The 23549-nt window shown below is 38.0% G+C and overlaps 1 protein-coding gene and 1 pseudogene across 1 annotated transcript; both read right to left on the bottom strand.

Moving 5' to 3' along the window:
- Nucleotides 1-1988: 1988 nt before the first annotated feature.
- On the bottom strand, nt 1989-5070 carry LOC104427933 (annotated as a pseudogene).
- Nucleotides 5071-16602: 11532 nt separating this feature from the next.
- LOC104427932 (cytochrome P450 94A1) lies at nt 16603-18510 on the bottom strand. The gene is made up of 2 exons (XM_010040938.3): nt 17812-18510; nt 16603-17683 (listed from the first exon to the last, which is right to left on the bottom strand). The coding sequence occupies exons 1-2, from the start codon at nt 18478-18480 to the stop codon at nt 16778-16780; spliced, it is 1575 nt and encodes a 524-aa protein (XP_010039240.2). The 5' UTR covers nt 18481-18510; the 3' UTR covers nt 16603-16777.
- Nucleotides 18511-23549: the final 5039 nt, after the last annotated feature.

Genomic DNA, 23549 nt, shown 5'->3' with positions numbered 1-23549 from the left:
CGAATTTTATATGCTCTTTATATCAATGTAAAATATGGTGTGGTTTTTCCTCATCTATAAGTCTAATCTTGTAAAATAATTAGTAGTGATCTCACAAAATTCATGATGCTAGAATCAAGTTCTGTCTTAGTAAAATTTTCGAACACGTAATTTGCGAGTTACATTTAAATGGAACCAACTCATATGTTATTTCCCTTCTCGAACTATGTTGAATGTACATTTAAACTCCATTTATTTCATAGAAAAAATTTTCTTCATTTTTCTAGGGTTTGGATTATTTAGAAAAATGAGTCGATGAAAAATATTTTCCTAATCAACGAAAAATCTATATTTAAATTCGGGAAAATAATTTCATCTTTATATAATTGGAAATCATTTTCTAAACTATGACTAGATATCAACACTTAGTCCAAAAACTCTATTTTTGGACACAAAAACCCCACCACTTGTTCCTAGATCCTTGGTAGTGGCCCTCAGCCATTGCTAGGTCCACTAGGGTCCACAAGGCCAAGCCCAATCTAAAGAGGCTAGACTTGAACCTACCTAGGTTGGGCTCAGGACACTAGTGCCCATGGCTAGCCCTAGGATTCCTAATACCATTGCAGGACTCCTTTGACCCATGTCCATAAAGGCCGGGCTTGAGACACTCAATACTTGTGCCTGGATCTCTAATGCTTAAGCTTGGATCCATTGAGGTTGGGCTTGGGTCCATAGCCCGATGCCAATGCTAGGGTCCTTGGTGCTTGGGCCTCTGTCCATCAAGACTAGGCTCTAGACCTTGATGCCTATGTCTAGGATGTTGGTGCCTGTGCCTAGGTCTCGGGTCCATTGAGGTTGTGTTCAAAACACTGGCACTCGCCTGGGTTAAACAAAGGCCAAACTCGAGACCTTCGTGCTCACGCCTAGGTCCACCGAAGGTGGGCTTGTGTCCATGAAGATTGAGTCTGGGACCTTAGGGCCTAAGATCGAGTCCTCAACACCCATGCTTCAAGATTGGGACCTCAGAGCCCGTGCCTTGGTCCTTGAGGGCTTGGATCCATTGAGACGAGGCTCGGGTCAAGCTGAGACCAAACCCAAGACCCTAATGCCTATATTGGATTCCTTGACCACTTATGCACAAGTCACTGGGTGTTCGAATAATGCATGTTAATTTAGGAAAATCAAATCAGATTTCCTTACCAAATGATAAACAATATTTTCTAGCTTATTTATATTATCATTTTTAAATATATATATATATATATATATATATATATATATTATTTCAGCAATGTCACTTTTTTGCGAAACAAATAGTCTTTCTCTCTCTTTGTGAAAGTAATCACCATCGTTAGCGATCTAAAGTATTAATATAGAGCTACACCACCCCTACCCCATCTCTACCAACAAATTTTATCTATATTGTTTATAATTTTTGTCCTATTCATTGAGTGATTCGTAAATTGTGTCACCATCTTGCATGATTATTTTGAGTACTCCCTCTGGACTCTAACTCATTTAGAATAGATAAAATCGTAACGGAATCATAACACACAACAAGATTAACACCTTGATGGCATATTGTAAGACTAGAATATTATTCAAATACACCTTCAATTAATGAAACCGGAGCCGTCTCGTGAAACAACGTTTGGTATTTGGTAAAGAACAAAGCAACTCCGTCTATGCAGTGCATGTAATGACAAGTCAAGATTAACGTACCAAATGATGGACGCATGAGATTGTATCGTTGAATATCCACTGGTTCGAACCATCACGCAGTGAAATCGTTCAAGTATTCAATACAATCAAGCCAAATCATACATTCTTAATATACAACATTATCCAAAATTAAGACAAAAATATGTACATTACTCACAATCTTGCATGACATGATTATTGTATATCGATTTTTATATCCCAGTGATACTTTAAATATATGAAAATAAATACATAGGTGACGAGGGAAAAATTATTGATGCATAGATTCCAAAGTTCGACCTTCCCTTTCACTCCCTCACCTCAATCCTCACCGGGAACCCAGCCCTCCTCTTCGAGGCCAAGTACGAATGGAACACCGGCTCCGCCCCTTCCTCCTCCGCCGGCACCACTTTGAACTGCCGCAGCACCCCGGCCACCACCCTCTTCATCTGCAGGAACGCCATGTCCTTCCCTAGACAAACCCTCGGCCCCACCTGGAAGAACCGGGTACACGAACATGTCCCTCCCAAGGAACACCCACTTCTCACCGCCGTCCTCCGCAGCCTTCAGCCAACGTTCTGGCCTGAACTCCGGCCAGTCCTTTCCCCACAGCTCCTCTAGCCTCCCCATTGCGTAGGGATGGTACGTCACCCAAGTCCCCTTCTTCACCACCGTGCCGTCCTCCAAGACATCGTCCCTCACTGCCTCCCTCGTGTCGAGCGGCACCGGCGGGTAAATCCGTATGCTCTCACACAGCGACGCGTGTGTGTACACCATCTCTTTCACATCGTCGTACCCCGTCAAGTGTGCGTCGGATTTTTCCATTATCTCACCCCAGATTTTGGCCTCCAACTCAGGGTTCTTGTGGAGCAGCCAGAAGTACCATGTGAGCGCCGCCGACGTGGTGTCTCGGCCAGTGAGTATGAAGCTGATGACGATATCGATGACAAAGTCCACGTTGGAGTAGCCTGAGCTCAAGAACTGCGATAGGAGGTCCTCAGCGATGGAGGACTTCTCACTCAACTCTCTTCTTTTCCCTCACGATTTTCTTCGCAAACTCATGGACTTCGGAGATCGCGACTGGAGGCGCTTCTTGGATCCGATGTTGAAGAAACGCTTGATCCTCCTAATCACAGAGAGCAACTCGACAAGCCTTTCGGTGCTTATTTTCACTGCGTCTTCAAACGCTTCTGCGAACTTTGCCTGTCGTGTATCAAGTAACACATTAGCGGGTGATGTGATAGACAGAAAATTGTGTTGTTTGGCGAGACTCACGCTAAATCTCCCAGTTTTATATCTGTAATTTAGTGGGATGAGTCCGGGAAATACTTACGTTCGGCTGAGGAAGTGACGGCGATAGATATTCGGCATCGTACCCGAACGCGATTTTGCATATGTTGTCAAAGGCGAATCTCTGGAGGATGTCCTGCATGTCCATCACTGCCCTGCTCTTGGCGGCGAAAGCCAGGAGTGGCAGGAGGCGCTTTTTCAGCTCGGCATCGACCACGGTCTCGAAAAACTTCCGTAGTGACCGGGTGTTGAACTCATGGCTGGAAACCTGCCTCTGGAACTTCCAGGACTCACCGTCCACGTTGAAGATTCCGTCGCCGAGGAGGTCCCGGAAAGTCGTCTTGATGACCCCACCCTTCTCGTAGTTGCCGAAGTGGGTCTTGAGGATGTGCTGGACGTTCGCCGGGTTGCCAGTGATGACCTGGCAGTGGCTGAGGGGGCGATGGAAGACGTAGGTCGCCGACGATGGGGAGTTCCGGATGAGGTCAGCGGTCCAGTCGATCCGCCTTTTCCAGTTGGCGAGCAACGAGAAGTAGGAACCCACGATAGGGTAGACTCTTGGGAGGTTCTTCGAGGATGAGGACGACGGCGGCCGTGGCGGGGACGGTTTGAAGAAGAAGAGGGCGCTGGTAATGATGAAGAACAGTGATGGGAAGATGATGAAGTGAGAAAGTGAAAAAAAAAAAGAGATCAAAGTATGGCATGGTTGAGGAGGAGGAGATCAAAGTGTGGCGATTGGGCTCTGACTTTTTTTGGTGGGTTTTTAGGATTTCATTGGCCTGCTTCTGATCATCATAGGAATCCCGAATATTCTTTCATGTAAATGCTATATTCACGCTTTCATTGGCAAATGATTCCCTCATATTTAGTACAAGTTAAGGCTCCAATGATTCTCTGTTTTGAAAACGGCAAGATTCGGACCGAGAGAGAGAGAGAGACGGAAAGAGGTGGGGGTGACCCACAGGCAACAACGTCGGTATCGACTAAGGGAACAAAGTGTTCGATTCTTTTGAACTCAGCATAGTATATAAAAATATTAAAAATATTACACTGCTGACATTTAAATTTTGGTAACCTAATCATCTATTTATTACAGAGAAAATTAAAGATTATTTTTCAACATCTAAATAAATAAAAAATAGAATTAAATTGCATAGCATATAGTTTTAAGAGCATTTTTTATTATTTCATTTGCCTTTTGACTAGTGACAGATGGATTTGAATTGATGGTTTTGAGTTTTAATTTGATGAGTTGGACTAAGTTCAAGGAGAGAACAAATTGACCCAAGCCCATTATTTTCTAAAGACCGAAAATTGACTTATGAGGAATGGCGATTTGATATTTTTGGAAATGATTCATATTAGTTTTCCAATATTCTGTAAATCTTGAGTTATATATTTCGCAACAGATTAGAAGGTTTATGATGAAATATTGAAAAAATGAAAGAAAATATTGCATCAACGTGCGTGAGCATGAAAGAGCTTAAATATGCAATATGTGAATTTATTCTCTTTCCTTGAAGAGCCGGACTCCTCCCTCGGCTATATCAGGAGGCCACATTACAATAGGATAAAGGGAGGCCACACATATTGACATACACGGCCATAAGAAGGTGAGAGCCAAAAGGCAAAAGAGGGAGCTTGTCTTCCCCGAGGCCTTCTAACCCGATTGACAAGGAGATGTCTTTCACAAAGAGAGGTGTTTCTTCTCCTCTCAGTCAATTCTACACTTTGCCCATTGGAGAAGAGACTGCGACAGGTTCGAAAAAAGGCTCGTCCACACACGAAGAAGAGTGGAAAGCTGGAGGAGACTGCCCGACTCCTTCCATACGCTCGTTCACCATCTCTACTTCACGTTCCGACGCCCCTGTCGTCGTTGGACCTTGATATCACGTCCTTGCTCCTTGCCGTAACCTGCCCACCTCCGTTCGACATCACGCCAGTAAACACCATTCGTGCCAGCGAGTGTTCAGCATCCTCCAATGATGCCCGCCAATAGACGATCTCCAGTGCCCAGCGAGTTTCACCACAAGCCAATCGTCGTCGTTCCTTGAATTCACAGTATTCGTGTTTGCAGGTGTCTCCGTGAGCATCCGTCATCTCCCACGGCCGCCCTGACGTCCATCTAGTGAGTACAGGCTCTTCCCGGTGCCCTTGCCGTACGTCCTGCAGCACTGCGACCCGGTGGCCACCCAGTCTCGAGGAATGGCCAACGAATTGCAGCAAGTTCTAGCATTGTCAAAGCGGCCATTCGTTGACTCCAGAAGCTTTCCAGACAATACCCTTCCAACGTCAGCAATTCTCTGTGGAGGCTCTGACCAATGTCCACTTATTATCACGAGGCAATTAATCGAGTCATCCATTAGCAAGTCTTGGCATATCTCCAACCCGCCATGAGCCACGCCTAGTGGACCTTTGTTGATTTTCCTGCAGGTTCTCAAGCGATTTCCGCCGGGACCTCAGCACTCGGCCTCGCTTTGCACGATCTTAGCCGCCACCGGTTCAATATGGAAACCTAATCCACGAGTTTAGGTAATCATCGGATACCGATTTGATTTGAATATTTGCATACTTAATTTATGCTTATTGCAATCTAATTGCATACCTTGAGCGTAAGGTTTTAGATGAAATTATTTATTCGGCGGGTTTACTTATAATTGATATTTTGATCTTTAAGACTTAAGATAAATTTATTAATTTTATTGGCAAAATTTTAAATGATTAGATGTTGTTTCGATCTGGTTTGAATATTTTGATTGCTTTATTTATCCTAAAAATACAAAAAAGATTGCATTTGCATATTGTGTAGATTAGAATTGATTTCCTAGATAGAATTGCATGATAGAATAGCTAGATATATTTCTAATTATATTATAATGCATATTTAGATGATATCTAGGTTAGATAATATATTTATATTAAATTGCATCTTGAGATAACTTTCTAAGTTAAAGATAGGATTTAAGTTAGTCTATTTCCTAACTTAAAATAGATAATATCTCACTTTAAGTAGATTTTTATTTTTAGTAATCTTTAATAACGAATTTTAATTAAAAAAAATACAAAAATACCATGTGCACGTGATATAGAATTAGGTACATAAAATGCATGTCATTTAGTAACTGTTGCTAGGTCCACTTAATTAAAAATTGTTCGTTATTAATTACGAATCATATCTAGGGCTGTTGATGTGAATTCTGAGCTGATATTACAGTTGCGATGCTTTCATTGCTACGAGGTAAGTTTCATAATTTATTTATTACATTCTTGGGTGTTAAATTGGTGATTTGCACACCTGTATAGTCACCTCACATGTTAAGAAAGTAAATTAAAATTAATTCAAGCTGCTTGCAAAAGATTTTTTCGGAGTAAAAAGAAAATGTATTGAAAGAGCATTAGAGTTCTTGAATTCACAATCTCTGATTTTGCAAAACTAAAGTAAATCTCCCATTATTTTACTTGAGTTTCTAATCAACCCACCATAAAATAGATTAATGTCGATTCTTAATTGAAAAGTCAATTGCATGTTAAAAAATTGAACCCAGAGTCGTGAATTGGTATGGGCTTGAGAGAACTCGAACTAAGTTTAGACTTAGTAATCCATTAACCAAATCTTATGTGGTGCACCCCAGGTTAGGTTGTGACATACACTAAACACCACAACAATGAAAAATAATAAATGAAGAGATCATTATATTACAAGAGCTATCAATTCTTTGATTATAGCATCTCCAAGAAGTTTGTGATTTTGATTGATATCTCCAAATTCTTCTTCCTTGATTGATAAATCAATGTCTTTGCAACCCCTTAAATTGAGAATGAGAGAATTCCGAATTCCCAAATTACAACATAATTTTTCAAATGCATTTCTAGACAATGGTTTCTAATTTGATATGTTTAATTCTTGCATGAAACACTAGGTTGATTGACATATTAAGTACACTATATTATCACAAGATTATATTGGTGGACTTGAGAGATGAACACCCAAATCTCTCAAAAGGAATGATATCCAAGTAATCTCAAGGATGATATCCAATTGATCTCTACAGTTGTCAATGCCATTGCATGATACTCTGCCTCGGCAAAGGTGGTAAACAGAATGCCACAAGCAATATGGCAAACATTGCCAAGGAGAGCTCTAGTGATGCAAAGGTCGTCTTGTGTGTAACTATCTATTCATCAAGAGATAAATGGGTTCTAAATTCAAGGTGTTCCTATCATATGACTCATCATAAAAATTGGTTTACTGCTAACAATACTATAGATGATGATAAAGTTTTTATGGGGAAAAATACAACATGCAAGGTTGTGGGGATGGGGATAGTTCGGATTTGGATGCATGATAGGGTAGAACACACACTAATAGATTTGAGGCGTTAATTGGAGCTCAAGAAGAACCTTATTTCTTGAGAGATACTTGATGACATCGGGTGTAAGTACACCGCTTAAAGTGAAGTTCTATAGATCTCTTAATGTGCCATGATAGTCATGAAAGGGAAGAATGTGAATTTGCTCTATCATCTACTAGGAGAAATCATGATGGGAATTGTTGTAGTTTCATTAGTCAAGTTAGACTCAAACTTAACTTAGCTATGGCATATGTAGAGGGGGCACACAAGTGAGGCGTATATAACGATACTAAATGAGAGGAGTTTGTTAAAGGCTTAGAAGATAGGGAAACTAGATCCGCATGAGCACAACATATTTGAGAAGCAACGCTAGATTAAATTCAATATAACGATGCATTAATCCAAGCAAAGTTATATACACTTGTGCGCGCGCACGCGCACAAACATTTGGAGCCTGTCTTCAATTTCTTCAAAATGAGATGTTCAATATATGTTGACTCTATCGATGATTACTCAAGGAAGGTATGGCTACACTTTCTTAAGCACAAATCCAGAGTGTCTTCTTAGTTCAAGAATCTAAGGCACTAATTAAGAATTAATCTAACGGTATAAAGTTCTATGGTAGAGATTTTATCAAGTTCCATTAGAAAGAAGGAATTGTGAGACATTGCATTGTTTGTAAGACACCATGGCCAATTGGTGTTTTTGAACATAAGAGTAAAACTAAACTAGAGTGAGATGAGTGCATGCTTTTGCATGCAGAGGTGGGTAAGGAATATTGGGCTGACGTAGTAAACACGACATGTTAACTAATTAATCGATCTCCATCACCAATTGTCGAGTGAAAAACTTTGGAAAAAGAATGGTTGAGGATACCTGTTGGTTACTTAGATTATGAAGATTGGATGTCCACCGTATGCCCATGTGAGTGATCGCAAGTTTGAGCCAAAGGCAAAGAAGTGCATATTTCTAAGTTGTGGGCATGGGTGAAAGGCTACATATTATGGTGCACCGATCTCAAATCATTGAGTTTTTTAATAAGCAAAGATGTGATCTTTGATGAGACTATTATACTTTGACAGAGGAAATCTAAGATACAACCGGTAGAGCAAAGGGATCATAGTGTTAATCGTAAGGTGGAGCCTCTAGAGACCTTAGATGTAACAAAGGTTGAGACTATAGATGAAACTGCAGTTCTTAAAATTGGTGATACTAAATAAATAGCATGCTTGCAGCATTATATAGCCATGGACAAATAGAGAAAGCAAATCAAACCATCGGTACATTATGGTTATTCTGTTATTGCTTATGCATTAATTGTAGGTGACTAGGTGGAGACGGATGAGCCTTTGAATTACTTTGAAGAAATGGCTAGTGCTGAGTCGTTGCATTAGCCAGCAACCATGAGCGAAGAAATGGAATTGCTCACTTAGAATCAGATAAGGGAGCTCGTCAAAATACCCAAGAGCTAGAAGATTATTGGATGCAAACGGGTCTAAAAGTGGAAGGATGGTATCCCTAGTGTCGAGATAGCAAGGTATTAGGTGAGACTCATTGTGGATGAGTATACTCAGTAGGAAAGCATTGACTACAATAAGGTGTTCTCTCCAGTGGTAAGTCATACTTCTATTTGAGTATTACTTGTCTTAGTTGTTGCACAAGATCTCAAATTGGAGTAGTTAGATGTAAAAACGATATTTTGTTGTAGTGAGTTGGATGAGCGAATTTACATGAAAGCAGCCAGCGAGATTTGCCATTCCAAGGAAGGAAGACCATGTTCGCTTGTTAAAAAAAATCTTTATATTGACTAAAACAGTTTCCTAGGTTATAGTATAAACATTTTGGTATTTTCATGGTTAGTCAAGAATATTCAAAAAGTTAGTTGAATAGTTGTGTTGATTATATAATTGGAGGAAGGGTCTTTAATTTTTCTATTATTGTATATTGATGACATGTTTATAATAGCTATTATATATATAAGTAATGAGATGAAGGGATGATTGAGTGCTGAGTTTCATATGAAATATTCAAGTGTTGTAAAGAAAATATTAAGTGTGGTGATTTTGCATGATAGAGAGAAGGAGGAGCATATATCGTATGTTCTTTATTCTAGTATAGTGGATAGTGTTATGGGCACCATGATAGCACTATGCCTAACATTTTGCAACTTGTGAGCATTGTTAATCATTACATAAAGCAGCCAATAAAAACTTTTTGGAAAGCAATGAAATAGATCCTTAGATATTTAAAGGGAAATCAAATATTGGTGTAGAATATCGAAGGGATGACAATGGCAATGAGAACACAAGTTATGTGGATTCAGATCACACTAATGACTTAGAGGACTGTAGATCTTTAGCGACGTATGTGTTTACATCGATAGATGGTGCAATGAGTTGGAAGGTGTCCTTACAGAATAATATTGCCTTGTCTTTGACTAAGGCAGAGTAAATTGCGCTAAATTTTAAAGCGAATGAGGCGATATGCCTAAGGGGCTTATTCTTGGGCTTTGAGTTGAAGTAGAAAAGCATTGCCATACACTATGACAACCAAGGTGCGATATATCTGAATTTAAATCCAATTTATTATGAACAAGCGAAACAAATTGACATCAAGTACCATTTTATCCAAGATGTCATGGTAAAAGGGTAAATTTTTATGAAGAAGGTCATGATAACAAAGAACCACGGATAGATGATGATGAAGGCCATTCCTTTGGCAAAGTTCAAGCTTTGCTAGAGCTCAATTGATGTCTATAGAGATGACGTGCCTATCGGGGTACTTGGAAAATAGACAAGGATTATGAGCACTTTGTCTTGGCTATAAAGTTGAGCCAAAGTGGAAAATTGTTAAATTACGTCTCGACTTTAAGCCCATGCATACAACCTAACATGAATTAAAGTATATAGAGTGGTTCAACAATTTAGGGAGTGAATGATAATCATTCTGACCAAAAATTGATTTATGGAAGAGAAATAATTTTTTCTATTTCTATTTCTAGAAGAGTTTCTAAGCAAAAATAACTGTTTGATAAAGATACAAAATTTCTACTTTAAAAATAGAAATTCATTTGATAACGACACAAATTTTTTTCTTTTCGGACGGTCAACCAGTGATCGGCAGCCGGCGGTAGCGGCCAACGATTAGCGACCGACGGTGGCGGTGACGGATGAAAGACCGGTTGACGAACATTGAGAAGAAATTTTATTTCTCATTTCTGTTCTAGATTAGAGAAGTAGAAAATTTATACTTCTGATTTCTATTCCAAACCTATTTCTGGAACAATAATCTATTTCAGAAATAGGAAAATTAAATAGGTTAATCAAATGGATTTCTATTCTAAAAACAAGTCTGGAATAAAAAAATTGTTTCTGAAACAGAAATATGTGGTTGTCATGCACCCCTTACTTAGTGTGTTATTTACTACAAGTAATCATCCAGGTTGGTCAAACTCTATTTTAGGATCAGTGCATTAAAAATTCTAAAAGATGTTAAGAAAGTTCAATTGAATACTAAAACTTTCACAAAGTACAACCATATAATAAAACTTGTCAAGTTACTGCAATCAAGTTAATCTATTAATTACATTCAACTTGACATATCGTTGCCACGTGTCTTATAAAAGTAATAGAATAAGATATGTCGATAATTTTTAACAGTCTAATTGATGGAGTTAACGAAAAGATTTGATTAATATAAATTTAACAAGTTTTAGAAATTAATTGTAGTTTTTAAAAATTTAGAATTCAATTGCACTTTCGTGATTATCATGTTTCTTTTTTACCAACTCTATGAAGAAATAAGAAAGAAATCCCCTCTTAAAGGCCACCGTGCGATCCATGCCCATCCTTTGAATGATATTTCACTGTTGAAGGAATATCCTCTATCTTCTAGTGCTTTCCAACATGTGAAGTCTTGGAGTGTCATATAAATATGTCTGCCTCCTAATCCCAAACAGTTTCTTTGCTTACCTCTAGGTCACGCGCACACACATGCATACGCGTGCATGGCCTACGAAAGAAGGTAGAAGTCGGGCCATCTTCGAGAAGCTCTATTGTCCGACGAGAAATCATCCGGGTGTCCTCTTCCTGTAGAGATGAGTGCTTCAAGCTCCAAGATAATTCTCCATGATATATTTTATTGAACAATTATGTGAGGTTACTATAGGCTAGAACATAATATAAGGTTAGGAAACACTTGAACGTGTAAATGATTGTAATATTTAAATGAGCACTTCTTATTATTTTATTCTATTACATTATTTTAAGGATTAGACAATAGATTTCTCAACTTATGAAATTTGGCACTTAACTTCATTAATCAAGTAGAATACATGCTAATATCCAAATGAATTATCTAATACAAGACTGTTTTTATTTTTTAATATCGGCAACCAAAATCACTAGATGTTGTAAGGTATATTATTCTTTAATCTTTGATCTAATCCTATGATATAATACATAGTGCCCTTTTCAATCTAAAATAAATGTTTATTTTGATCCTTAAATTTTAATTTGGGTCGATATGATCATTTTTCAATCTAAAATAAATGTTTATTTTGATCCTTAAATTTTAATTTGGGTCAATATGATCATTCTGCTCTTTTAATAGGACCGATAATTTTTGGGAAAATGGCATAAATGATCCAAAAACTTTGATTCAATGTACAATGTCACCCCAAAATTCTTATTGTTCAATGTGGTTTTTGAACTATTGATAAATGTTCAATATAGCCATTTTGTTTGCTCAAAGGACAAATTATACATTATTGATGATGTGAATTATTATATGTTGAGTTGGAATAATAAAATGATGAGTCAATTTGTCTACATTTTTCATCTATCTACTTTAAAAATGGAAAAAGAAAATTAAGATGTTTATAGGTCTATTATTATTTGATGAAGTTGATTATATATTATGTTTTGGGATGGATATTATTATTATTATTATTATTATTATTATTATTATTATTATTATTATTATTATTATTATTATTATTATTATTATTATTATTATTATTATTATTCACGTGTAACTTTTCCTTATTTCTGTCGTTAAAAACTTAAGGATTGGAAGTCATTAACAAATTATATCAACTTGCAATCATATAAAGGCGACATTGAAACATTTTCATATAGTTTAACTATTAAAGTGAACATTTTCCAACAATTCACAAATCACATCGAACGAATAAAATTTATAGAATGACATTGCACATCATACCAACATTCAAGAACCATTAGATTATTTCTTTTATCTTTTAGGTCAAGTGATATGATTGGCATCTAATGTGACATTCGACTTAACCATGGAACCTATGATTTTCCGATATGGTCGTACACATCATGACCACATCACTAAGATTTATAAAAAATAAGGGATATATGCACTAAAAGTTCTAAAATTTATTACAAAAGTGTGATTGAGTCCTAAAATTTGCACAAAGTGTATTCAAGTTCCAAAACTTGTCAAATTGGTATAATTTAGTCCTTTTGTTAATTTCATCCAATTTAGCTAACTGAAGATGCTAAAGTGGTTTTGTTTAATATTTTCTCTCTCCTATGTGGCCATGATATGGCTAAAATGACGCAATTTTAGTGTAAATATGATTTTAATACAAATTTTACTTGAATTTAATTAAAAATAAACTAATTTTAAAAAAAAAAACAAAGAAGGACCGTGCAGCTAGGGCTTTGTAGCCCTTGCCACTGCCACCCTATCATGGCCAATGATGGTGGGGTAGTGGTGCATTTTAAGAAAAGGACACCTAGTGCCATCTCCGGGGTGGCATTAAAATATTAATATTTCTTAGCTCGTTGGGCTTTAAACATTAAAAAAAGCAAAATTACAAAAATTTAAAAATTTACAAAAAAAATTAAAAAATTACAAAAAATTTAAAAAATTTACAAAAATATTTAGAAAGTTACAAAAAAAAAATTACAAAAAATTTATAAAATTTACATAAAATTTAAAAAATTTAGAAAAATAATTAAAATTTAAAAATTTAAAAAATTTGTAAAATTTTTTCAAAAAATTTACAACAAAATCTAGCCCTCACCCCTTTTCCTTTTTTTAAAATAGCTCTTTTTTAATTTTTTAAATTTTATTTTTAAAATTTTTAAATAAATTTATTTTTAAATTAAAATTAATTAATTTTCTTTTTTATTTTTTTTTTTTTTATTTTTAAAATTTTAATTTCTTTTTTTAATTTTTAAATATTTTATCAATTTTTATAGAAAAATTGCATTTTATTTTTAATTTAATTTAAGTAAAAATTGTGTTAAAAATTTCATTTGGACCAAAACTACATCTTTTTAGCCACGTCATCACCATGTAAGAGAGAGGAAATATTAAAAGAAGCTAAATTGGACGAAGTTAACAAAAGGACTCAATTGCATCAATTTAATAAATTTTAGGACTTGATTGCACTTTTTGAAAGCTTTAAGATTTAGTTGCACATTCGTAATAAGTTTCAGAACATCTAATGAATATATCCTTAAAATGACAAAAGGTTGAACATGAGAAAAAAGACTAAAGCAAAAGATTATACAAGAATCCTAGAAGAGTACATAGAGAAGAGAGAAGATGTATAGAATCCTAAAAGATACAGAGAGAGAGAGAGAGAGAGAGAGAGAGAGAGAGAGAGAGAGAGAGAGAGAGAGAGAGAGAGAGAGAGAGAGAGAGATGTGGCCCACAACCTTCTTCATTAATGAGGGTGTGCATGACAAAATTTTTGTACAAGAAATCAATTTATATTCTTTAGACAAGTTTTAAGCAAAAAAACACATTTGATAATGATTCAAAATTTCTATTTCTGAAATAGAAATTTGTTTGCTAATAGAATAAAATTTATATTTTTAGAGAGTAGTAGTCAGCGTTTGGTGACCAATGATGGGAGGCCAGCGTTTGGCGTCTGGCAAGGGCATTTGGGATCCGATTGCGAGTAGTTGGCGTTCGGCGATGGGCCTTTGGCTGCGGGTGGTCGGGGACGGCCATTTGGCGTTCAGGGGCGGGTGTCGAGTGTTTGATGGCGAGCGGCTCGTGTCCAGAGATCCGGCGGGCACCCTCGGTGGGTGGCCGGTGGTGGGCATCCAATGTCCCATCGGCGACGAGTGGGCGGCGAGCAGTGACAAAAGTGAATGATGAAAAGAGTTTTCATTTTTTATTTTTGTTTCAAAAATAAAAAAAGTTAAAAATTTTAACTTCTAATTTTGCTTCAAATCTATTTCTGAAATAAAAATTTGCTAATAAAAAAATAAAATTGTGTTACAAAAGAGATTTTTATTCCAAACTTACTCCTGAAAAAAAAAAAATAAAAAAACAGAAATCCTGTCATGCACATTGTGAGTGTCCACGGGCCCACCAGATAGCCCAACATAAAAGGATTAGTCGGCGCCCTCATCTGCCTCTAACCTCCTTGCAACTGGGCAGCGTTTTTTTTTTAAAAAAAAAATTTGTTTGATCTCTTCTTTTGTATTTTTTTTCCTGACATTAGAAATAAAAAGCGCAACATGGTCAAACCAAATTAAAAGAAACCACAAGAACTGCACTGGCAGGGGGCTGCATGGATACAGTCAAAATGGAGGTCGTCATTGAAATTATTAATAGAGCATAAAGGGGAATTTAATAATTGTCATTATTTTTTTCTTTTCTTTAATGGGTTTACTCTTGACTTTATTTCTTACCTAAAATGTTTGCTGAGTGATTGTTGGTGGAGTTGGCCTCCTGTGTACACGTGCGAAAGGTGGAAGTAAAGACAAGCCTTTTTAAGGAAGGAGAAGAAACAATCGATCTCATCTCTTATTGTAAGAAATAGAAACTCCAAGGCATTCATTTTTGGTTGGTCCGTCCACCAAGAAAAAAAAGAAAAGAAAAGGAAGGTTTGTCTACGTACATGGCCGCATGGGTGGTCCTCTTCATACGATTGTTGTAATTTCCATGCCCGCAATCTCCCTAGCAAATGAATGGATCCATCCAGTTAAAATTTCATCACACATTAGATATTTTTTTTGCAGAAATTGTGGCATCAATGATGAATAGGGGTGAACAATCAAGCTGATTCAGTCAGGAATTGAACCAAACCGATCCTACTGACTGGTTTCGAGGTGGCCTAACGGGAAACCGATAGATTCCTTAGTAAAAAATTGGAGAACCAACCTTGAAAGATTCAATTCTTGGTTTTATAAGTCGAATAATATTTCTACTCGAGAACTAATCTATCAGTTTTGAACCAGTTTCTAGCTTATGGGTATTGAAATCAGGAATTACATTCAATATCTTAACTATTATGCCATTGATTGTCTGCATAGTCTATTTTCTTAAAATACTAGTTATATTACTTAAAGATAGGTTGGGTTATCGGATTTTGTTTCCAACAGGAAAAGGCTTGCTATAAGTAACTAAAAAGGGAATATAAGTAGATGATGCCATCCCATTTGATAAATAGTTTTTAATAAAGCTCGACATGTTTTAACATTGCTCTAATTTGCATAGCCACGAAGAGACACCCCAACCTGTAATCATTTCCTTTGACCTCGCTCAAATGCCTTATTTCATCTCTTCCTACAATAGTAAAAATTATCCAAAAAGCCACAAACCTATTATGTTTTTTTGCTAAATAAGTCCTAAACATTTTAATTTTTACCAATTAAATTCTAAATTTTTTCATGTTTAATTAATTAATTTTATTCGACCAATTTTAATCGGAAATCATTGACTTTTATACTATGTCTTATGTGGCATAATCAATATTGACGTAGATAATTTTTATATTTTTTGAAAAAATTTTGCCGGCTAACCCTCATCGATCATAGACAAGAGTTGCATGGCCCTCACCATTACGAGGATTGCTAGCCCTCATGTGTGGTTAGTGATGATTGGCTGATGACCTTCGTCAGAATTGATAGAAATATAAAAAGAAAAAAATTATAAAAAAATAATCCACATCAACGTTGACCGTTTACATATGACACTACTAATGTCCATATTTATGATTTGTGGTTAAAATTATCCGAATAGATTCAATTGGTAAAATTGAAATGTTTAGAACTAAATTAATGAAAATACACTAGATTTAAGTCTTTTTAGATAATTTTTGCACCCACGGTACCATATTCTTTGCTTTATTTTTTTCGAGTTTTTCATCTCTCTTTCTCTTTTTTGAAGGGGATGGATATTCGGTCTCGATGCGTCTACTACGTGATTCGTAATTACAAGCTCGTATACAAACGATCACAATCTTGCATGGATACCTTGACCATTCCCTTTGATGTCTGACCAATGTAGAACGGGTGAATTCAATACGGATTCGTTACATAAAACAAGATTAATTACCCCGTCAATGCCGTGTTGCGAGAGCAACATACTAGTCAAAGGGCAACTGCGGATGATGGATACACGATCTCTAAAGAGAAAACAGAAACTAAAGTTTGACTTTCCCCGTTTGACTTTCCCATTCACTTTCTCACCTCAATCCTCACCGGGAAGCCGCCCTCCATCTTCGAGCTCAGGTACGAAATGAACACCGGCTCCCTCCCTTCCTCCGCCGCGGGCACCACCCTGAACTGCCGCAGCACCCCGGCCACCACTCTCTTCATTTGCAGGAACGCCATTTCCTTCCCAAGACAAACCCTAGGCCCCGCGTTGAACACCGGGTACACGAACGCGTCCCTATTAACGAACGCCCACTTCTCGCTGCCATCCTCCGCCGCCCTCAGCCACCGCTCCGGCCTGAACTCCGGCCAATCCTTTCCCCATAGCTGCTCCAGCCTCCCCATCGCGTACGTATGGTATGTCACCCACATCCCCTTCTTCACCACCGTGCCGTCCTCCAAGACGTCGTCGCTCATAGCCTCCTTCGTGTCGAGCGGCACTGGCGGGTAAAACCGCATGCTCTCACACAGCGACGCGTGCGTGTACACCATCTCCTTCACATCATCGTACCCCGCGGCGTGTGCATCGGACTTCTCCATGATCTCAGCCCGGACTTTGGCCTCCACCTCTGGGTTCTTGTGGAGCAGCCAGAAGTACCACGTCAGCGCGGCCGATGTGGTGTCCCGGCCGGCAAGTATGAAGCTGATGACGATGTCGATGACGAAGTTCTCATCGGAGTGGCCTGAGCTCAAGAACCGCGACAGAAGGTCGTCGGCGGCCGACTCCGGCAGCGACTTCTCTCTTAGCTCTCTCTTCTTTTCCCTCACGATTTTCTTCGCAAACTCACGGACTTCGGAGACCGCGACCCGGAGGCGCTTTTCGGATCCTACGTTGAAGAAACGCTTGATCCTCCAAATCACGGAGAAGAACTCTCGAAACCTCGCGCTGCTTATTCTCACTGCGTCTTCAAAAGCTTCTGCGAACTTCGCCTGTCGAATACCAAATCGTTCGATGAGTGATGTGATTGACAGGAATTTGTGTTGCTTGGCAAGGCTTACCCTAAACCACACATCTTTTACATCTGTAATTTAGTAAAATGAGTCCGGACAATACTTACTCTCGGCTGAGGAAGAGATGGCGACAGATATTCGGCATCGAACCCGAACGCGATCTTGCATATGTTGTCGAAGGCGAACCTCTGAAGGATGTCCTCCATGTCTATCACTGACCCGCTCTTGGCGGCAGAAGCCAGGAGAGGCACGAGCCGCTCGTTCAGCTCGGCGTCGACGACCTTCTCGACGAACTTCCGCAGCGACCGGGTGTTGAACTCGTGGCTGGCGACCTGCCTCTGGAACTTCCAGGACTCACCGTCGATATTGAAGATCCCATCGCCGAGGACGTCCCGGAGGGTAATCGTGAAGACCCCGCCCTTCTCGTAGTTGCCGAAGTGGGTCTTGAGGATGTGCTCGACGTTGGCGGGATTGCCGGTGAAGACCTGGCGGTTGCCGAGGGTGCGGTGGAAGACGTAGGTCGCCGAGGGGGAGTTCCGGACCAGGTCGGCGGTCCAGTCGATACGCCGTTTTATGTTGGCGAAGAACGAGAAGTAGGAGCCGAAGATAGGGTAGACTCTCGGGAAGTTCTTCGAGGGCGGCGGCGGGGACGATCTGAAGAAGAAGAGGAAGACGACGCTGGGGACGATGAATAGCGATGGGAAGAGGATGGAGTGAGAAAGCGAAGGAAAGAGATCAAAGCGCCACAAGGCTGAGAAAAAGGAGGCGGAAATCATGGTGGGAGCGTGGTGCTTGTGCTCTGAGATCCGAGATCTTTCGTGGGGTTTTAAAGGAAGCTGGGTGGGTGGGATATCTTAAGCAGACTTTTATAGACTTTTATAAGGGAAAATTTCAAATAAGAATCCGAAGCAATCTATTTTCTCAAATAAAATTATTTATTTATTTATTTATTTTATTTTTATCATATAAGGACCCGAAGTTGACCAATTATTTTAAATAAGAATTGAAAGTGAATTTTGTGTCAAATAAGGACTCGGGGTGATCAAGTTAATCTCTATTGAGGATCTTAGTTCACCGGTAGATATTTTCTGGCGATTAAAATTGGGGCAATTTTGTCAAAATTTATGATTGGAAAAAAAAAAAAGGAAAATTATAAATTAATTAAGTTTAGGTTATTCATTTAGGTGTTTGTGTTTTCTTTTTTCTTCTCCCCCGCTGCTCCTCAATCAAATCACTAATCACGCAACTACACCTTGCCTTGCCTGACCGGCGAAGAATTTGGCTCTTCGTAAACAAAGAAAGAAACATATGGTTTTCTTTTTGTTTTTTAATACGTGCCTCAATCGGCAGAGAATTTGGGTCTTCGACTTTGCGGGGATGGGTACAAGGAATGGGGAGAACTTTGGTCTTTGACTTTGCAGAGGATGGGTACAATGAATGGGGAGACCGTAGAAAACCTAGGGTTTTTTTGTTTATGTTTTAGGATTTGTTAATTTTCCCTATATTTTTGTTGGACAAAATTGCCCAAACTCTGATCGTCGGAAATGTCACATGAATATTTGGCTGACCAACAAACTCGGGTTCTCATTTGGAATTGATTCAACCACTTCGGGTCCTTTTTTGAGACAATAGGTCCACTTTAGGTCTTTCTTTGACACAAAATTCATTTTGGGTCCTTATTTGAGAAAATTGGTCAACTTCGGGTTCTTATTTGGAATTTTCCATTTTTATAATTATGATTTGATACTAAGGTTGCATGACAAACTAAAATTTATGTTAAGAAACAATTTTAGTCTAGAATAGAAATTCGTTTGATAAAATTATTCTATTTTTTCATTTTTGAAATAGATTTTTGTTTCAGAAATAGGTTTGGAATAGAAATCAGAAATAAAAATAATCTACTTTTCTATTTCTTGAACAGAAATAAGAAATAAAAATTATTCTCATCGTTCGTTCTTGCTATGAACCGATCCATCCATCCGTTACTCGCCACCTTTTTCGCCATCTACCGGTCGCTAGTCGTCGCCGTCGCCGTTCCACCGGTCGCCAAGCCCGCTTGTAGTTAGCTGCCATCCAAAAGAAAGAAATTTTATATCGTTATCAAATGGGTATTTTTGTTTAAAAACTCATCTAAAAATAAAAATAGAAAAATCTATTTATTTTTCATAAATCAATTTCTAATCAGAATGGTTATCATTCACACCTTAAGCCGTACCTTGTTTTTCTTCGTATAATTCGTGTTCACATGTGCGGAGCAAATATTTCCGCCCTGCTTAAAAGATCAACGTTGCCGTGGTATTATTTTGAAAACGTGACTTAAGATAATGACATTTACTATTTGAGAGCGTCAATTGGAATTCGCTCGCTCCTTTTAATAACATTTCCCCGAAAATGAATGTCCTCTTTCTGGACTTTAATCCAAAAGGGAAAAATCAAAAGTACTTTCGACTTTTATGCTTGACCTCTGACTATACCTTTCGACTCTGAACCCGACTCTATTGTTTGAGGGTGTTATTGGATTCCGTCGCACCCCAGTCCTCTCGATGCAACTGTCAATTTCGCCGGGCTACTTCGAACAATAACTAGCACATCAGGTTACGTGTTGTGGGATACCATAAGTAAACTCAAATTCATGCAAAGGAAAAATTTCACGATTTGTTTATGTATTATATATATTTCAAAAAAAATCCTTTTCATTTAGACATTTCTTCTTGACCTTTTGAGATGAGAAAAAAGAATCTTTCTTTTGACTTTGATAAAATAGACAATTTCGCAACCGGGGATGTTTCCGGGAAGCCTACGTAGAGTCCTATATTCTTTGCATGCATTGGACTAAAGGGCTTTAAGAAACGCAAATATATTTGGCCTAAAGGGTTTTGAGGAAATATAAATTGCATTTGGTAAAAAATTCTTGCAAAAAAAAATCTTTTCATTTAGAAATTTCTTCCTACCTTTTGAGATGAGAAAAAAGAATCTTTCTTTTGACTTTGATAAAATAGACAGTTTCGCAACCGGGGATGTTTCTGGAAGCCTACGTAGAGTCCTATATTCTTTGCATGCATTGGACTAAAGGGCTTTGGAGAAACACAAATATCTTTGGCTAAAGGGTTTTGAGGAAATACAAATTGCATTTGGTAAAAAATTCTTTGTAAAGCTATTTTGGCGTAAAGAGTGTTTGGTAAATGTTTTTCTATAAAGAGTTTTTGGATTTCATTTTTCTTTTTCATTAAAAAAATATTAAACTTTTTGCCAACTCGAATGAAGGTAAGGTAGTTTTGGAATAATGAGAGATAAAATTGAAAAACTAAATAATCTATGATGGTAGTTTTTTTTTTTTTTAAAGTAGTTTTAAAATTTGGCAAAATGCTGAAAGCCCAAAACTGATTTTTATCAGCATTGGGCTTTGAGCTTTCTTAAGGCTAGTATTTGACTAAAAGTCCCTTGTACATGCTTCCAAAGACCCCAGCATTTCCTCAAGGGGCTTTGGAAATCGAAAGCCCCTCGGAAAGCTAAACCAAATGCACCCTAAAGATTCTCGGAAAAGGTTTCCTCAATGGGGCGTGATCAACATGTGATGGTTTCTAACTTCAACCCAATTACTATGTGTACTTTGCACGACTGTTAAAGTAGTTAAAAGACATCAATGGATAAAGTCAACCGCATCATCGGGCATGAATCGTAATCACCGGCTACCTACCTTGATCTTGATGGTCGACGGAAGGGGGAGAGAGAGAGATGTGGAGCAACCGGAAATGAGTGGCGTTGGGGTGGCAACGGAGATGAGTACTGAGCAACGACAAAGATGCGACATCGACATTGTGATGGTAGGGGCAGAGAGAGAGAGGCCTATATTTTTGGAGATAGTATTTGACTTTGCTATCCCCTATATTTTGAAAACTAGATATAGTCGGTTCACATTTATCATATATCGTATATCATAGGGATGAACATCAATCCAGGGTTAACTCGGATTGACCTAACATGATCGGTTTTTAGGGGAATTAGGTCGGTCCTTGGTCTTGGGACCACTGGATTTTATACTGTGAGAGTCAGTCATTAGTCTTAGGAATTTAGGATTAGTTTAACCCCGACCAACCATGTACATAATATATAATATATTAGTTATATAATATATATTATATATTAAATACTTTTGTCTACTCTACATCTCCTCTTATGTTCTCTTTGCACTTCAGTTTATCATGTAAATTAGAAAGTGAAAAATGTTGGGATATAATATGCGGAAACGATATGATTTTGTAATTACGTCAACGCGAAATCGCTAGAGAAATAAACGAAAAAATCAGGACACCAGAAATTTATGTGGTTCGGTCTGAGTATCGGTACCTACGTCCACGGGAAGAGCTAGCAGCAAATAATCTACTATAATCGGAGTATCAAAGTTTACAATCACTCAATCGCTCAAATTTTCCGCACCTAGATTTAACCCAAAATCCAAAGTGTTTATAAATAACAACTCGTTTGGGTATAAACTCACGGCACAAATTACCGCGTATTCAAAACGCTCTACATACAGCTTTGCGAGTCTTCAAGATCTTGCGGATCTTCTTCGAGCGGCGTGGACGTCTTCTACGTTGAGCGGCTCCTTCTTCTCGGCTTGTACGTGCAGCAGCGAAAAAAGGAAAAACCCTCCTGGACATATTCGGTTTTATATATGCGTGTGTGGGTGCCCTAGGTCAAACTTTTGACCTTGGGCCCCACCTTTATTTCCGTTCACATACAGAGTTCAAATCCAAAAGGAATTCGGCAGCCGAGGAAGGAACAGGAGACCTGGGCCCACTTTAGTTTTATACGCGTGCACCTTCATGCGCGTGGACTTCATCTACACGCCTTTCGATTCCGCAAGCTTCCACAAGAAGAAATTTCCTTCAATTTATTTTATTTTATATTTCCTCTTTTCCACCAAAAACTCGAGGCATAATTTAACAAAAAGAAATCAAGCCCTAATTTAAAAAAAAAAAAAAAAAAAAAAACCATATTCACTCGCTTTAGCCTCACTTGCCCACCTTCACCTCACTCGGCTACTCACTGCTCGTCTCTTTTTGCTCGCCTCACTCACCTTGTTGCTTGCCTCTATATCCTCACCTCGCATATTTGTTTTTTATGGTTTGTTGCTTTTAGCAAGTATTATTCATAGTTTTGTTGTCCAATGTCACATTGTTAATGGAATGTAATTTAAAATAGTATGTTTGTTCTTTTATGGATATACAAAAAAAAAAAGTCGTTTATTATCAGGTTGACCCTGAAACCGAATTGAGACTTATCCTCAATCCCAGGTTGAGCAAGGTCAGTCTTCAATTCTAAAAATTGGGGATTAACATTGTGCAAGTGGATCCTTAAGTTAGGTGTTGGACTTGTCCAATTTGGACCATGCTCACCATTAATACACCATCCTCCTTAGGGGTGAGTATGGTTCTAGAGTAAAATTGGATCGATGGGAATCACTCTAATTCCAGGTTCTAAAAGCATTGTTAACTGTTACATGAAGTGGTTAGGGAAGATTTACTGGAAAGTTATGAAATAGAACCTCATATATTTATAGGGAAAATAGATGTTGCTATAAAATATCAAAGGGATGACAATGGCAATAAGAACACAAGTTATGTGGATTTGGATTACATCGATGACTTGGATGATTGTTGATCTTTAGTGACATACATGTTTACATTGGCAGGTGGTGCAATGAGTTGGAAGGCGTCCTTACAGAATAATGTTGCATTGTCTTTAACTAAAGCAAAGTAAATGGCATTGAATTTTATAGCGAATGAGGCAATATGTCTTAAGGGTTCTATCTTGGGGTTTAAGTTGGAGCAAAAAAGCATTG

This window comes from Eucalyptus grandis, chromosome 11 (genome assembly GCF_016545825.1).
Source record: "Eucalyptus grandis isolate ANBG69807.140 chromosome 11, ASM1654582v1, whole genome shotgun sequence".
In the NCBI taxonomy this organism is placed as follows: domain Eukaryota; kingdom Viridiplantae; phylum Streptophyta; class Magnoliopsida; order Myrtales; family Myrtaceae; genus Eucalyptus; species Eucalyptus grandis.
Note: the sequence above shows the minus strand (reverse complement) of the source record. Positions and strands in the feature narration are given on the sequence as shown.

Excerpts from the sequence above, each read along its gene's own strand:
- LOC104427932 (XM_010040938.3), bottom strand. The coding sequence starts at position 18,480 with ATGATTTCCGCCTCCTTTTTCTCAGCCTTGTGGCGCTTTGATCTCTTT. Across the intron at positions 17,684-17,811 it reads CATCTCTTCCTCAGCCGAGA|GCGAAGTTCGCAGAAGCTTT; the intron begins GTAAGTATTGTC and ends GGTATTCGACAG.